This window comes from Phascolarctos cinereus, unplaced genomic scaffold (genome assembly GCF_003287225.1).
Source record: "Phascolarctos cinereus isolate Bilbo 61053 unplaced genomic scaffold, phaCin_HiC Scaffold_5;HRSCAF=322, whole genome shotgun sequence".
Taxonomy (NCBI): Eukaryota; Metazoa; Chordata; class Mammalia; order Diprotodontia; family Phascolarctidae; genus Phascolarctos; species Phascolarctos cinereus.
In genome coordinates this window covers 413,457,073-413,473,657 of record NW_027555958.1, presented here as the reverse complement: position 1 = coordinate 413,473,657, position 16,585 = coordinate 413,457,073, and the positions used below count along the sequence as shown (strand labels likewise).

The 16,585-nt window shown below is 42.7% G+C and overlaps 1 protein-coding gene across 3 annotated transcripts in view; it reads right to left on the bottom strand.

Moving 5' to 3' along the window:
• Window positions 1-12,995: 12,995 nt before the first annotated feature.
• Window positions 12,996-16,585, bottom strand: part of KIAA0040 (KIAA0040 ortholog) — a 36,727-nt gene continuing 33,137 nt past the window's right edge. For all 3 annotated transcript variants that reach the window (XM_020970489.2, XM_020970490.2, XM_020970487.2), the window contains one exon: window positions 12,996-15,224. In XM_020970489.2, the coding sequence (XP_020826148.1) occupies window positions 14,781-15,071 (291 nt within the window). In that variant the 5' untranslated portion in view covers window positions 15,072-15,224 and the 3' untranslated portion in view covers window positions 12,996-14,780. The remainder of the gene's footprint in view (window positions 15,225-16,585) is intronic.

Sequence of the window (16,585 nt, the reverse complement as noted above, 5' to 3'; positions counted from 1 at the left end):
GTCCACTGGCACATCTGCAGAGTAGAGGACAAATAACTTCAGAGATCAATTGGAAATAGTACTTAGGTAGCATTTATATAGTGCTTTAAGGTTTGCAAAGTACTTTTCAAATATCATCTCATTTTATCCTTGGAATGAAATGAGAAAGTTTGTTCTAAACTAGCTTAGGGAGCCACATAATGGAAAATGACATTCTAGACCAAGGACAAGTCTTTCTTTAAGTAGAACCCGTCTCCATGTCCAGCTCCCTCTGCAAAGATTACATAGTCAACAAGCAGCATTCTGTAACAGTTTAGGTCAGATGGTGAATAGCCAGTAGTGTGCTAGTAAATGTTTAGCAACTGGCTCTCTGAAAAAAAAACAAGCAAACCAAAAAACAAAAAGAAAGAACAAAACTAAACAAAAAAAACCTCAATGGACTCTCTGAAAAATAAAAGTACATAGATCACTCTTTTAGGTTTTGTTCACATTATTAATATTTTTTCTCCCACTTTCTTTTTGTTGTTGAGTCATTTCTGTCCCATCCAACTCCGGGTGTTTTCTTGACAAAGATACTGAAGTGGTTTGCCATTTCCTTCTCCAGCCCTTTTTACACATGAAAAACTAAGGCAAACAGGGTTAAGTGACTTGTCTAAGGTCACACAGCTAGTAAGTGTCTAAGGCTGGATTTGAACTCATGAAGTTGAGTCTTCCTGATTCCAAGCCCGGCACTCTATCCACTTCACCACCTAGCTGTCCCCTCACTTTCTTAAGTCTTGACAATCAGCAAAATAATAAATCGAGCCTTGCTTTGTAGAAGTTGCCTATTTTAGAGCTATCAGTTAAAATTTAACAATCAGCTTTCTCGAGCCAGTTTGAGCCTTTTGAAGAAGGAATACAGGAAAGAAAGGACCAAATCAGGGTGGGGGTGGCTTCTAAGGGAACATTTGCCTTTCAGCTGGTGACATTTGTAATTTGAGTGGGGAAACAAACACTCCCTATTGAAGGGCAGGAAAGAGGGGGATGACTAAATATTTTTACAATTAAGTGGTCCATTTGATTTAAGACAGCAGAGGTGAGGTAATCTTTCTAGAGAAAGCCTCCTATCCAAGGACACCAAATGGTTTTGACAGCAGTGGAGGAGACCATCTGTTCTACCAAACTCTGCCATCTTCCCATTCACCCAGACTTGAAACCTTGGTATCACCCTTGATTCCTCACTCTCACCCACAGTTTGTTACCAAGTTTGTGGCCAAATCTTGTTGTTTCTACCCTCAAAACATTCATCTTATCTGCCCCCTCTTCGCTACTCACCCAGACACCCCCCTAATTCAAGCCCTACTTCATTCCTCTCCTGCACTATTGTTACTAGTCTTCTAACTGGTGTCCTAGTCTCATCTTTCCTCCTGTAATCTGATTTCCTTAAAGCATTAAGTGTGCCCATAATCACAGCCCCACCCTCCTACTCCTCATTCAGTCCACTCCACTGGCTCCCCATTAGCTCCAGGATCAAATATAAAGGTCTTTTTCTGCTTTTCACTTTCCTCTCTTCCACACCTTCTATAATCAGGCTCTCCTGGCCTTTTTCTGATTTCCTTCCTCTTAGTTCAAATCCTTCTGGATGTCCCTTCTGTAGGAGCCCTTTCTTAATCTGACTGCTGGTGGCTTCCCTCAGAGATTCCTCCATGTTCTCTGACTATATCTTGCACCTAGCTATTCACATTTTGTCTTCCTCATTTGAATGTCAGTTCCCTGCTGGCAAGACTGTTTTTGCCTTTTATTTTATCCCCACTGTGCACAGCACAGTGCTTGGCACACACCTAAGAAGTGATTAATAAATGCTTTTTGACTGACTTTGTATTTTTAATGAGGTGGGATTTAAGATGATGAAATGGAAGGGGCATTCAAAACTAGGGTCCTTTAAACCTAAATCAAAAATTCTACCTGAGATACTTTTCTGCCTTCCTAATTCAGAACATGATGGTCTGGTGAGGTAGAAGGTGCTGCCATGCCTAATGTGGTTCCCTGAACCAATCTTTTCCAAGGTGGGGAACAGCTAAAGTACATGGGAGCTGATAGCATGGGGATTTTTTTGGGGGAGGGAGGAGAAACTAGGGATACTGAGATGCAGATATCATAGATTGTAGGTCTGGGGTTGGAATGGATTTTGGAATCTGTTTAGTCGGATCCTGTCATTCTACAAATGAGGAAACTGAGACCCAGAGATGTTAGGTGACTTCCCCCAGGGCCAAGGCTCTTTCCACTGTGCCGTGCTATCTCTCAAGGTTAGCTGTCGGTGTACAAGTGACTTGCAGATATAGAGACTAGCTTTTATTGCATGGAATGTAATAGAAAAGGAAAAAAAACTCTACCTTTACAAAGCACTCACCGTGTGCCAAACACATAGTAGGCAGTTAGGTGGTGCAGTGGATAGAGCCCTGGACTTGGAGTCAGGAAGACCTAAGCTCAAATCCTCTTGGCTAAGTCACTTGACCTCTCTCTGCCTCAGTTTCCTCACCTTTAAAATGGGGGTGATAATAATACCACCTACCTCCTAAAGTTGTTGGAGGTTAAAATGAGATCATATGTGTAAACCACTTTGTAATATTTAAAGTACTATATAAATATCAGTTATTATTATTATATTATATTAAATACTGTTAAGTGCAGGGAATATAAATAGGAAAACAGACAATTCTTACTCTCAAGGAGGTCTTAGGGGAGACAACATATATAGGAAGGTTTGAATATGGAGTAGATGGAAACCAGATGGTCCTTGGGGCTTGGAGGGCAAATCAGCAGAAAAGAACAAAGCCTAGGGGACCTTGAAGCTCAATGACAGGGCAGATGGTCCCAACCATTGACTGTTGGGAAGAGGATAGTGGGCTGGGGGGCTGAAGTGGAGCAGAGATCTAGCTTACCTTAGACAGAGGTGGAAATGAAAGGGGATGGGGTGTCATCATGGTGAGGAGGGACGGTGGTTAGAGTCTTTGGTTAGATTTAGTGGCAGGGGAGAAGCCGCTAGACCCTGGGAAGCCTGGGGCTGTGGTTCCTGTGGTGTTGGTTTGGGGCCTTCTTCCCTTGTGCCATTATCATGGGGTATGGGGGAGTGGCTATGGCTTTGAGGTTTGGCCTGGGGTTTTGGCTCGTGCTGCTCCAATACCCCCACTCAGCATACATCAGAAATGGGGAAGCAACGGCTGATGACATCCGTGGACAGCTCCAGTCTATGTGACTTATCTGGATTGTACAAGCCAAGCTTGCATCTAGACATTCGTCACCAGAGAATGCAGTGTGGGTGGCATTGGGAAATGTGAGGAAAGCACTGGGTTAAGCTTGAAGTGCCACGGAATTAGGGTCTAGTTATTTTTTGCAGGAGACCTACAACCCAGTGCAACTAAACAACAATAGCAGTGGCCTAGAAGGAGGGCAGCATCAGGACCATGGCAAAGGCTTGGAAACATTGTCTTTATATTCATATTAGCTTCAATCCTGATGTCTTTTATCCAACATATCATGGTCTGAGTTTCTATTAATTTTTGTGATGCAATTAAAGGCTCCTTCTTTCAAATATTTCAGGTTTCTCTTAGTTAACTTGCTTCAGTCCTGCTAAGTGTCCATTGGTTCTATGACCCAGGAAGGCAGATTCACTCATTACCTTCACAGACAAGCAGAATTCCCATGAGACAGCTAATGCAACCTGGACTGGAACAAGAATCAGTTCTGTAATGCATCCAACCAATGGTCTGTTGGAAGACCTCCAGCGAAGGGCAGCCCTCTACCTCCCGAGGCAGCCAATTCCACTTAGGGACAGCTCTCATTGCTGGCAAGTGGTTTTTTTTTTTTCACATTAAGCCCCAACTTTCATTTTTGTGATTTCTGTCTGTTGCTCCTAGTTTTATTCTTTGAGGTAAGGCAGAGTAAGTCTAATCCTCTCCAATGTGGCAGTCTATTAGAGACTTGGAGATAGCCAGCATGTCCTCCCAGGTCTTGTCTTCTCCAGGCTAAGCATCCCCTGTTCTTTCATCAAACCTCCATACAATGGCTACCGTTTGGGGTCTAATCTCAAGACCCCTCAATATCTTGGTCACTCTCTTCTGGACAGTGGAAGTGCTCTTCTCACAACAGGTCACCAAGAACTGGATACAAAACTCTACTGCTACTACTATTACTGCTGCAGCTACTGTTACTGCTGCTGCTAGTGTTACTGTTGCTGCTGCTGCTACTACTGCTGCCTACTACTATTACTCAGTAATAGTATTACTAATAGCACTTTTAAGTGTCTATATAACATTTTAAGGTTTGCAAAATGCTTTACAAATAATGTCATTTGATCCTTAACAACAATCATTTAAAGCGTTTCTTCCTTCTTTCCTCCCTCCCTCCTTCCTTTTGTTCATTTCTTTTTCCTTCCTTTCTCTTCCTTCCTTCCTTTCCTATTTCCTTCTTTCCTTACCATCATTTTGAAGGAATTCCTTCCCTTATAAAAAGAGAACCACAGTAGTATGGAGATACAACAGAGATTATAATACAGTAGGCAAAATTTGAAAGGGAGTGGGAAATTCTATATTTATTAAGCATATATTAAATGCTTTATTGCATGCTAGGCCCTTGTGATAGGTATGGAGGATACAAAGACAAAAAATAAATAAGCCCTGTCCTCAAGGAGTTTACAACCTACTGAGGGGAAACAATGTGTATTGGTCAGAATGTAGGGAGAATACTAACTAATAACTCTACGTGGGGGATCAGGAAAGGCCTCATGTCAAGCTGATGCCTGTTGAAGATCTCAGTGAGATGGAGAGGGCAGAAGTTTGAAGAGGCACAGGTTTGGATTTTGAAAATGGAATGATGGAATTAGGGAAAGTCTAAATGAAGATGATTTCTGAACTTCTCCACTGAATAAAGAGAGGATTGAAGTACTAGGAATGAAAAGACTAAACAGAGTTACCCCTTCTATATCATGGGGATTAGGGGTACCCCCTGGATCTAAAAGATCCACCTAAAAATCTTCATTATATATTAAAAGATAAAATGTATTGCTATTATACAATGCTATTTTAAAAATATTTTATGCATTTCTGAATTTCTAAACCTTTTCTGTATTGTCTGCCGGCTTCTGCAAAACCCCAAAGTTGCACGTCTGCAGCTTCTGCAAAATTCCCAAAAGATTCCCATTTAATTTCTTATACTGACCCATGATATATAGAAACCTAGATGGGGAAAAATTGTGATGTGGAAGGGATTACTGTATGTATAAAGGTCAATCTTAGGATAAAGAATGCCTTAAAGGCTGTCAAAGGCCTGGTCCCAGGATTTTAGTATCTCATTGTTTGAAGGGATACTTGAATAAGAAATCTTTTACTTCAGGGGTTCTTAACCAGGGGTCCGCAGGCCTCAAAGATTCCATGGAAGGAATTCAGAGGACTCATAAACTTGGATGGGAAAAAAAAAACACATCTTTAATTTCAGTATAATTGGTATTGGTAAAATACATAATCCTACACATTTCACTTTATGTAGTTAGAGATATTATTCTAAGAAGGGATCCATAGGCTTCACCAGACTGACAGAGGGGTCCAGGACACAAGGTGGAGAACCCCTGCTCTAAGGCATCACACCTGACAAGTGGCCACCCCGCCTTTGCTTAATGACCTCCATTAAGGGTGGCCCCAAGCCTCCCTCCTGAAGCAGTCTTTCCATTTCGGGATGGCTCTTATTGTCAGAAAGTTGTTTTTTTTCCCCCAGCATCAAGCTGAAATCTGATTCATTATACTGTCTCTCTCCCTCCTCTCCACCATGGTCCTTTCATGATGGAGTTAAAAACTGCTCAATATAGGCAACAGCCTTTCCCTGGGAACAGCTTTTGCTAGAGAAGTGTGTTCCAAGGTGGAATGTAGGGGTATTTTGTATCTTATGCCAGATTTTTTAGGACTTCAGGTCCTTGCTCAGGTGCTGAAGCCTTCCCTGAAAAGCTTAAAGTGATCTCTGCCTTCTCAATTTTTTTCAGAGCACTCCCTGTGACTCTCCCTTTTGCTGTTATATTTCTACCTTTTATCATAGTTATTGGTGGATGTCCCATGTCTCCCCATTAGGCAGAAAGCACCTGGAAGGTGGGGACTTTGTAGCCTTAGAGCTTAGCACCGGGACAGAAGGAATGATGAGCCTGGAGAAGACTGGGAATTAGAAGGTTTTCTGATAGAAAAGGATTGTAATTTACAGTTTTATTAGGAGTATGAGAAAGGCACAGGAGGAGACACATTCTGGGATCTTCCCAGGAAAGATTTCATCTTTTGTTAAAGTCCTTAGCTAAAATGGCTTAGTCATTACTGTAAATACCTCACTAGGGGATCATGTCTATTTGACAGAACTAAACAATCAGAAGCTGGATACTACTCACTGTGTGCTGCCCACAAATGCCTGGTGTGCAGCAGGTCTGGTTATATCCAGCTGTCGCCAGGAGATGGCAATATTTGCTCATCCTGAGCCTGTCAAGCTTAGCGCCTCTTCTACTTAGCAAACAACAGATTTTCCTCTCTTCGAGCATCATGGACTCCAGAGTGGGGGAAAGACACCAAAGATCATTTAAACCAACCCTCCTCTCTTTCCACATGAAGAAACTGAAGCTGAGGGGGGAAGCTAGGTGGGGCAGTGGATGGAGTGCTGGACTTGGAGTCAGGAAGACTTGAGTTCCAAATCCTACCTTGGACATGTTCTAGGTGACCCTGGACAAGCTACCTAATGTCTCTTGGCCTCATCTGTAAAATGGGGGTAATAATAGCACCTACCTCACAGGGCTGTGGTGAGGATTGACTGAGAGCATGTATGAAGCACTTTGTAAATGTTAAAAGTGATGTATAAATGCTATTATTATGATACAATATCAATTATATTATTATATACAATATATTAATTATTTTATATAATATAGTCTACTTTATATGCTATATTTATATATTATATATTACTTATTAATTTTTAAGATATGTATCAAATATATGTATATAGTACCTGTATAAATAAGGCCTTGGTAAAGTGCTTTACAACTTTAAAGCTCTATGTAAATGCTAGCTATTATATTATTAGTCACTCAATCAACATTTATGCAGGCACTGTGCTAAGCACTTGGGAAAGAGAGAGCCAGAGAGAGAGAGAGAGAGAGAGAGAGAGAGAGAGAGAGAGAGAGAGAGAGGGAAGAGACAGAAACAGAGAGACAGAGAGAGCCAGAGAGCCAGAGGGATCCAGAGAGAGAGAGACAGACAGAGAGACATAGACAGAGAGAGAAGAGAGAGAGAGAGAGAGAGAGAGAGAGAGAGAGAAGGAGGGAGGGAGAGAGAGAGAGAGGAGAGAGAGAGAGAGAGAGAGAGAGAGAGAGAGAGAGAGAGAGAGAGAGACGGGGGGGGCGGGCGGAGATTGTCCTAGGATAAGAAGTCGTAGAGGGGAAGGAGAAGAAGGAGAAAGAGAATTAAAGAGAACATCTGACGGCAGCTAGGTGGTGCAGTGGATAGAGCACCAGCCCTGAAGTCAGGAGGACCTGAGTTCAAATTCGGCATCAGACCAAACACTTGACACATACTAGCTGTGTGAACCTGGGCAAGTCACTTAACCCCAACTGCTGTAAAAAAAGAAAGAAAGAAAGAAAGAAAGAAAGAAAGAAAGAAAGAAAGAAAGAAAGAAAGAAAGAAAAAGGGAACATCTGTCCATTTATGAAAAAAGTGTATTGAGATTGAACAAACTAAGCTTTGATGGGGGTGGAGGGTAGAAAAAAAAACAGAGCCAAGTATGAACCATATCATTCATTCCTTTCCGCAGGAAAAGTGACAGAGAGCTTCCCATTCTGGCCACCAGGTGGCACTATCAGCTCAGGACAGCTAGATCATTTCCCTTGGTGAGTGGACGTAAGTGGAGGAGAGCTAGCCTTTATAATCTAAGGGCATTTATTGTTGCTGCTCATCCTAATAGGATCCTATATAAAAATGAATATATGCATCTAAATAAATATAGAAATAAAATCCTAACGATTCTGTTTCCCGAGGCCAGCACGGAAACATAATCCAGGAGTGAGGAGCACGAAAGGAGTACCCCACCCCCTTCCGTCTCAGCCAAATCAACCTTTTAAGATAAATTCAGACTTCTGAAGGGAAACCTGGGCTCTCAGGCCCCATGGGGAGACCTTGGGATAGCTGGAAACTGCTACAGGGGGATTTTCACTGGAGGAGGGGGCAGGGTGGCACTGCCAGAGGGGAGCTTGCCTTGGGTTGCCTTTGGGAGGAAGCTAGGCAGTAGCTTCCTATTTTAACTAATTGCTAAACTATTGCTAAATATATACTCAGCTTAGTCATTTCTACCTACTTACTGAAAGGATGTAGGTGCTGTCCGAGTCCTCTAAATTTTGGCACTCTGGTGTAAAGCCCTCATTGTCATATCCTAGTTATCACTCTGAGTGTTCCTACTTGGGTGACTGTCTCTTTTATTTCACACAAAAGATAGCTAACTTAAAGAATTTAGTGGTGGTAGAGGCAGAAAATAGAAATTCAATTCTATTCAGCAGGTAAGCATTTACTAAGTCTCCTCTATGTGTATGATCCTGTGCCAGGCCTTAAGAACTTATGGGCACACAGTAGGGGGAGGAACTTGTATGCAAATAATTTTGATATAAGGGAGAATGAAATAAGTAGTAATAGCTAACATTTATATGGTGCTTACTATGTGTCACATCCTTTGTAATTATCATCTTATGTGATCCCTACAACAATGCGGGGAGGTAGGTGCTATTATTATCCTATTAGCCTCATTTTACAGATAAGAAAACTGAGGTGGACAGAGACTAAGTGACTTGCCCAGGGTCATACAGCTAGTATGTGAGGCAGATTTGAACTTTGGTCTTCCTGTCTCTAGGCCCGGTACTCTATCTGCTGTGCCACCGGCTGCCTCAAAGTAGAAAGTACAAAGAAGAGGTTCAGATAAAGTGTTGTATGAAATTAGAGGAGAGGGTGAGATCACTCTCACCTAGGAGGGTCAAGGAAGGCTTCATGGAAAAGGTGGCACTTGAGTTAGACCTTAAAAGAAAAATTTCACAGATGACATTTGCAAAAAAGGCTTATTAATGGAAACTAGGATGTTTGGGTGAAGGATGGTGAAAAATGCCTTAATCTTGGAAGTTGAAGTCAAGGATGACAAAGGATGCCCTTCCAAAGCACATTGTTTGGTGCCTTTTTTGTGGGGACAGAAGAAAGCTGGGTTGGGTGGACCTGAATCTGAGCCAATATGGCCTAAGGAGTCTGAACAGATGGAGGTTCTATTAGGCTTGTAGCAAGACATACAAGTGGCTGAGGGGTCTTGGTTGGGGTCGGGTTGTTCTGGTCTGTACAAGTAGCTAACATCTGTGCCTGGCTATGGTCTTGAATAAACAACTGCCAGTCTTCCACCCTGATAATTTTTGATGCAGGTCTAAAAGGGTCCAGAAAAGGTTTGGGATATCCTATAGGAGAGAAGAGGGGGGTAAAGTGAGCCCAATGAGATGATAGTAGTCAATAATCAACAGGCCATAAACATTCATTAAGTGCCTACTATGGGCCAGTCACTGTGCTAAGCACTGGGGGAATGCAAATTTTAAAAAGAAAGTCAGTTCCTGCCCTCAAGGAGCTTATAATTTAATGGAGGAAGACAACACAAAAGGAAGCTGAAAAAGGTCGGGGGGGGAAAGGAAAAATGTAATGAGCTCTTATGGGATGATGAGGTTATCCCCATAATAACCTTCCTGGGGCATGGTGGAGGAGTCCCAAAGTAGTGCAGCCAGGTGAGAAATGAAGAGGCAACATTATCACCACCACTATCACCACCACCACCATCATCATCATCATCACCACCACCATCATCATCACCACCACCACCACCACCACCATCATCATCATCATCATCATCATCATCATCATCATCATCATCATCATCTGCAATTATATAGCGCTTTGATGTTTTCAAAGTACTTTATAAAATATTACCTCATTTTATCCTCACAACAACCCTGAGAGATAAGGATGTACAGAATAGGAGGGAGATACTATTATTATTCCCATTTTACAGATAAGGAAACTGAGTCAAACAGAGGTTAAATGACTTACCCATAGGCACATAGCTAGCAAATATCTGAGGCTGGATGTGAACTCAACTTCCAGTCATTGCACTACCTAGCTCCTCTAGGTGAAGGTAGCAGCTGTCTGCCCCAGGGAGGTTAAGATCAGAGGGTAGAGTCAAGTCAATGCCACATTCCCTTAAAGGAGTTCTCTCTCCTCTCTCTCTCTCTCTCTCTCTCTCTCTCTCTCCTCTCTCTCTCTCTCTCTCCACCCCCCTTCTGATTCTGCAATTAGACAAAGCAAAAAAAAATCATTAAAAAATATCTTCATTAGGACAAAAATCAGAGACCATCATAATCACTCCACTAAGTGTAAATCCTGGCCAGGATCGAATCAATAAAAAAAAAAATACTCTTGATTGAATTTCTTCCTGCTACTCCCCTCAGAATTCTCAGAATTCTATCTCTGGCCCCTCTCCCCATCAAGAAGGGATCGATTGGCTGCAGAAAAGGCCCTCTAACTGCCGAATGGGACCATCAGTGAATTCCTTCCGAAGTCAGTCCTTCAGAAAATGCCATTTTGGGGCCTAGCCACAAGTCTCTTTCACCAGTGACTGAAGGTGTCGTTCTTCTTCCTATTGAAACTTTTCTTCCCATTATTTGGAAGGTGTGTAAGGCTCTAGAAGGATGCTTATGAATTAATTGGGGCAGGGACCCTCTCCCCACTCCAGTCCCCAAGAATGGCTTTTGTCCAACAAACTGCAAAGGGTGATCTTTAATGCCAAAAAAGTTGCAGTGAGATTGGCAGGGAGATAGAAAGACTTGATTTTTTAAAAATTTAAATACCTTTTGTCTGTTCAAACTGTACAGAAAACAAAATATTAACGAGTAAGTATGTTAGTCCATTTACATTTGTTTTCAAAACATAAAAATAAGCCAACAAAATGCACTTATTGAGCACCGAGGAGAAGTGGCCTTTGACCTGACCCTGCTGAATTTCACTGAGCTGTCTCAGTCCTACCCCTGAAGGAGGGGAGCCTCTGCCTCAGTTTCCCCAAGGCTATGCTGATTTAGGAATGGCACCCCTCAAATCTGGAAAGAGGCTCTACTGGCCCCATGCTCCTTACTGCCTTGCTTTAGCTCCGTTGCCCTAAGAGAAGTCAGGGTTGTAGTGGCAGTGAGGGAACAGGCATTACATAGTAGATACCACTGGCAGGTTGAGAAGAAGTGTCTGGGGAAAAAGAGGAAGAAAGGGATGCTGAAGTGTGGTGATGGAAGAAGTGTAAAAGGGGAGAGATGGAAAAAAGAATGGAAAATTAACAGGGAGTGGCAATATGGGTAGGAAAGCAAAGGGCCTCCAGTGCCATAGAGTGCCAACACAGAGGGGAATTAGTTTCTTCTAGAAAACTTCTGCACACATATCCTGGGCCACAGACACATATGAGGAGAGGAGACTTTTTGGTTGTTGCTTGGATGGAGCCAGAGCAAGTGTGTCCAGACAAAGGAGACCAAAAAAAATTCTGCACACACAGGGAGACCTGCTCATGGTGACTAGGTAACTTGTTAGGTCCAAAGTCCAGGGTGAGGTCTCACATTCTACACCCCCGCCCCCATTATGTCTGTCACTATTATTACGTTCCACGCTTTTCCCTCTGGTCATCCAATTTTGCAATGGCTGGGGTCTGGGAGTAGGAGATGGAAGGGTGACTGGAGCTAGCTGGGGAGGGGGCAGGGCATCTCGAATATGAGAAGCCTTGTCAGGACCATTACTTGTCAAATATCTTTAAAATGGCAGGTAATCGCCAAATTGGTCTCTAGGTCAGAGGCAATTCTTCTTTAAGGGGTGAGGGGTGCCAGAAAAATATTAGGGTATTTTCCAAGTTTGGGCTACTTACTTTGCAGGGGAAAAAATGAACGATACTGTGATAGACGTATGACCGCATGACTTACAAACTCACAAGTAGCTTCCACTGGCAGGCTGTCCCCCTACTTCTCAAGCTTCCACAAAAGGCTACCACTGTTGGGTTCTCCCCAAGGAGATTGTCTCTTCTTTCTTCTGTTTCCTATCAGCCACTCTCATTGGGCTTACTCCTCTGTCTCCTCTGAGTCTCCCCAAGCTTGGGTGGGGAAACCACCCAACTCTAGACTAGAGATGAGAAAAACTTCCTTCTGCTCTCTGTACTCTGCTGTAGAACCTTTCAGATCCATTCTGTGCCTCAGAGAACACAGGCTGGGTGGGACAGCAGTGGGATGAAGTCTCCATGCCCTCTGCCAGGGCATTTTTGATTCTCCAGGTTGGAGTTTGGAATATCTTTTCTCATAGAAACAATGTTCTAGTTGTATACAACTGAATGGTGGGTAGGTTGTAATGTAGAGGACCATGGCTGAGCTAGAGCCCAACCTCATTGGAGGCAGCAAGTATGTTATCATAGACTGGGAGTCAGTTACAGACTTGAGTTTGAAACCTGATTCTAAGCTAACTAGCTGTATGACCTTGGACAATTACTCCTCAGGGAGCCTCAGTTTTCTCATCTACAAAAGGGATACCCCTTATATTCTTTGTGGTTGTTAAGTACAGTGCTTTGTAAATCTTAAAGCACTAAAGAAACTTCCAAATTATGTAAAACATTCCCTGGAGCTCGCTTCACCAACTTTTTATGGCTGAGTAGGTAAGTTCTAGGGGAGTCAGTCACTTAATGAACAAAGAGGTTAAATGACTTATTCAGGGTCACCCATCTAGTATCAAAGGCAGGATTTGAAATGAGATATTCCCTACTCCGCATTTGGTAAAGCTATCCCCTATGGCTGGCTGCCTCTATATTATTATGACATGTTGGATTAAATATGCTTTTAAGCGATCTAGGCACTGAACAACCATTTATAATGTTGCTTCCATGGGGAAATAGTTTCCCATTTAAAAAAAAAACTGACTTAGAATTCACACTCCTTTTTGAAGCACACTCTTTATTAACTGGGATTGACTGTTCTTCACATTTTCCATAAGGATGATGGCCTACTTCCCAAAGTTCTTTGGCCTTGGATGGACTGGGGATATATCTTGAATGTATGCTTACTATGGATGTATGCTTATATATAACCATCTCTGCAAACATCTGCACCATTCTATTGTTTCTTTCTCGTACCTTACTCTCCAAATTCAATATACAACTCTTTTTCCATTAGAGAAATTGGTGTATTCACTTAGGTGGGTAGGGACTTTGTTTTGAGTTGGTGAGATGTTAAAATTTCACCCTTGCAATGATCATCAGCATTGTCATATTTGGCAATTCACCAACTGTCAGCTATGAGCAAGGTTCTATGTTGGGTCTTGTGATAAACAGGGAGAAAAGCCTGCCAGGCTTCATTCTGAGGTTTTCCAGCATAGTGGCAGAATTACTGACCCCTTGGCAGTGTGGATCTTTAGAAAATGCATCTGGGCAACATCCACTGGCTTTCACTGATTTCTTTCAGTATCATCATTTCTACTCTTTTAAGCCTTTGCTTCCTACTTTCAATATAACATGTGCCCACCCAAGTGGGTTCCCATCAATCTTATGGCCGTTGGATTCAACATGCAAATTCCAGCATTGACTCCTTAGCTTCTTTCATCTTGTATGACATACGTCGATTTCCATGTCTATTTTACATCTCTCCACCTGAACAACCATGACCACACCGGTATGCAACATGATAATAGCACATTCAACCTACCCATTAGTTTCCCACAGCTTCCCGGCCATTAACATCCACCTGGCTTTGCAGCTCTCTTAGTTGTTGCTAGGAGGAAAGCCCTAAGCCCCGAGGGTGAGAACTAAACACTAAATGGGGTTTGGAAGTATAACACTTGTATCCCAGGTAAGGAGAGCTGAAATGCAATCTGATCCATCCTGTTAACAACTTTAGCCGTTAACCCAGTGTGAGGGTCAAGAACACTGGGACATGGCATGTAAATGTGAATCAATATTTGTATAATATGTGAAGACCCCAAGAGGTCTTGGACTGCCCAGTGAGAAGTGTCATAGGCACTTCTAGGTGTAAAGGTTAACTGTCCCTGCAGGGAGGGAGAGACCTAAAAATCCTCCCTGCCCCGCAACTCATGTGCCCGATGCCGGTTACAACTTGACCTATATCTAGAAGTTTGAGCAGTGGAGATGGTGGTCAGCAAAGCATTCCTGACATTTTAAAAATGTTTGTACACATGCACAGAGCTGGGCATGTCTTTACAAGAGACTATACAGATGTGAACTGGTGAATATAGGTGTGTAATGTACTTGTTTGCCTGCCTATGTACCTGGTTGTGTGTATGCTGCTTTTCTTTCTTCTTTTTTTGGTACATTCACAAGCCTTACAAAAGCTTGTGCATAACAATGCATTTGTGCCCTTGGGTAGAGTTACTCATACCCAAGTATGGCTATTTGCCTTTTTAAATGTAGGTATGAGCATGTTCATGCACCTACTGTGATAGGTATTATTAAATATTGCTCATCTCTTGAGCATCCACAGTGGCTAAGCCAGATTGACTAAAATACCCCTTGCATGTGTAAATATAGGCCTGCTTGCCATGAGGGCTCTCAGGCTGTTTTGTTTGCTAGCTTTGGAGTTTCTTAGTTTAGAAGTCACTCTGGGGACCTAGGTAGCCATGTCATGGATGTCTTCTTCCCTGAACAATGGTGGCTGGATCTAAGATCCCAAGTCTCAGGAGGAGGATGCCTTCATTTCCTTCCTCCTGTTAGACAGGTAGTGATGGCCTCTTCTCTAGCTGAAGAAGCTTGGGTTGAGCAGAGATCCATAGATCCTCTTCACCCTTCTTCTTCTTTTTCTTCTTGTTCTTTTCTGAAGGCCCATTGTTCTTTCCTGGCCTACTCCAGCAGCAATGGCAGCAAATGAAGAGGAGGACTAAAAGGACCAGTATGGGCAGCCCCAGGAGTATCCCCAGGCAAATGGTGTTGAAGAGACCCTGCTCATGTTTGGTATAGATGAGGCTCCAGAGGTTGTTGAAGAACGAGCTGATTTTCTCCATGGGAGTTGACTAAATCAGGGCAGATTAAATCTTCCTGCTCACCACCTTTTCACTGGCTCAGCTTGACTCTCTCTCTCTTTAACGTGTGGTCCTTCCTCTGGCTCTTGTCTTTACAGAAGATGAGAAAGATCCCGAAATCCCAGCAGATAGAGCCTGAAGAGACAGAAGATGACAGCAGCTTACAATCCTATCAGTGAGATCATGGGCTTTAAGCCTGGGTAGGCTGGACCTCTTGTTTACCATTGTGTATTTAGGTCTGGAAAAAGAGGGCGGCATTAGAAATAAGCTCAATGGGATTTATGGGGGAACAGTGACCAGAGAGAGGGAGATTGTACCGCAACAGAAAAAATCAGCATCATAATAACAAATAGAAAGTACACTCCTTGAGGGCAGGGACCAGTTCACTTTTGTCCTTGTAGCCCTGAAACTTAGCATAGTGCCTGGAGAATGTTGGCACTTTATAAATACTTGTCGATGGAAATGTCATAGATGCAACCCTTTATAGTTACATAGAAGGCAGCATGGCTAGGGAGTTATGCTATGATCTATGCTTCTATGATAAGAAGTCGACTGGCTTTCTATTTCTTATTATTATATTAACTCATTTTGGGCTAGTGGTGCAAGATTGATGGAATCTACCTCTTGTTGGCTCTTCCCCAAAATCTTTTCCAAACTCTTGGCCCTAGAGCAAGGAAGACACAGGTTCAAGTCCTCTTTCTGACACACATTAATGATGTGTGACCCTGGGCAAGTCACTTGACCTCCACTGTCCCAGGAAACTCTCCAAGATTATAAACTGTAGATAAGGTGCTGACCTGCATCGATAGAGGGAGTTTCCTACTCCAATAGTTCCTTTCCCTATCCATAGGGTTATAAAGAGCTTCACATACAACTCATTTGATCCTCCCAACAATCCCAACTCCAAAGATGACCCTCTATGCTCTATGCCGAGTTGCCTGTCATATAAATAGATGAACAAGAACAAATAATATGTAAATGCTTGTGCATATATGTGTACAGACTTTAGTGATCTTAAGTTTCACAGGGATAGGGTCTGCCCACCAGATCACAGTTCCTTTATGAGTTAGTATTAGACACAGCATGATGAAATCACTGGCCCAAGGATTCACAGAGAGCACTGAAACCTGGAGAATTTCTTGGTCCAGGCTGCTTTCTCTGACACCCCACAGGCAGTGAGTGGCTGACTCTCCCAGCTCTGAAAGATGCTATAATTCTGTGATAAGGGGTGGATTGGCCCCCACCTTCCTTTCTACCCCTTGTGATTATATTTAATTCATTTTTGGATAGGAGCATAAGATTTATAGAATTTCACCATTTCTGACTACTCCCCATAATCACTTCAAAATTCACACAAGCGTCATGGAAAAGAGGCCAGGAAGAGATTTATTTCCCATCATTCTCCCAGATTCTAAGCATTACAGCAATAGATGCCTCAAAAAGACCCAGAGACACATAAAATAAACAGCAACCCAAGTCCTATTTGAGCATAAGTT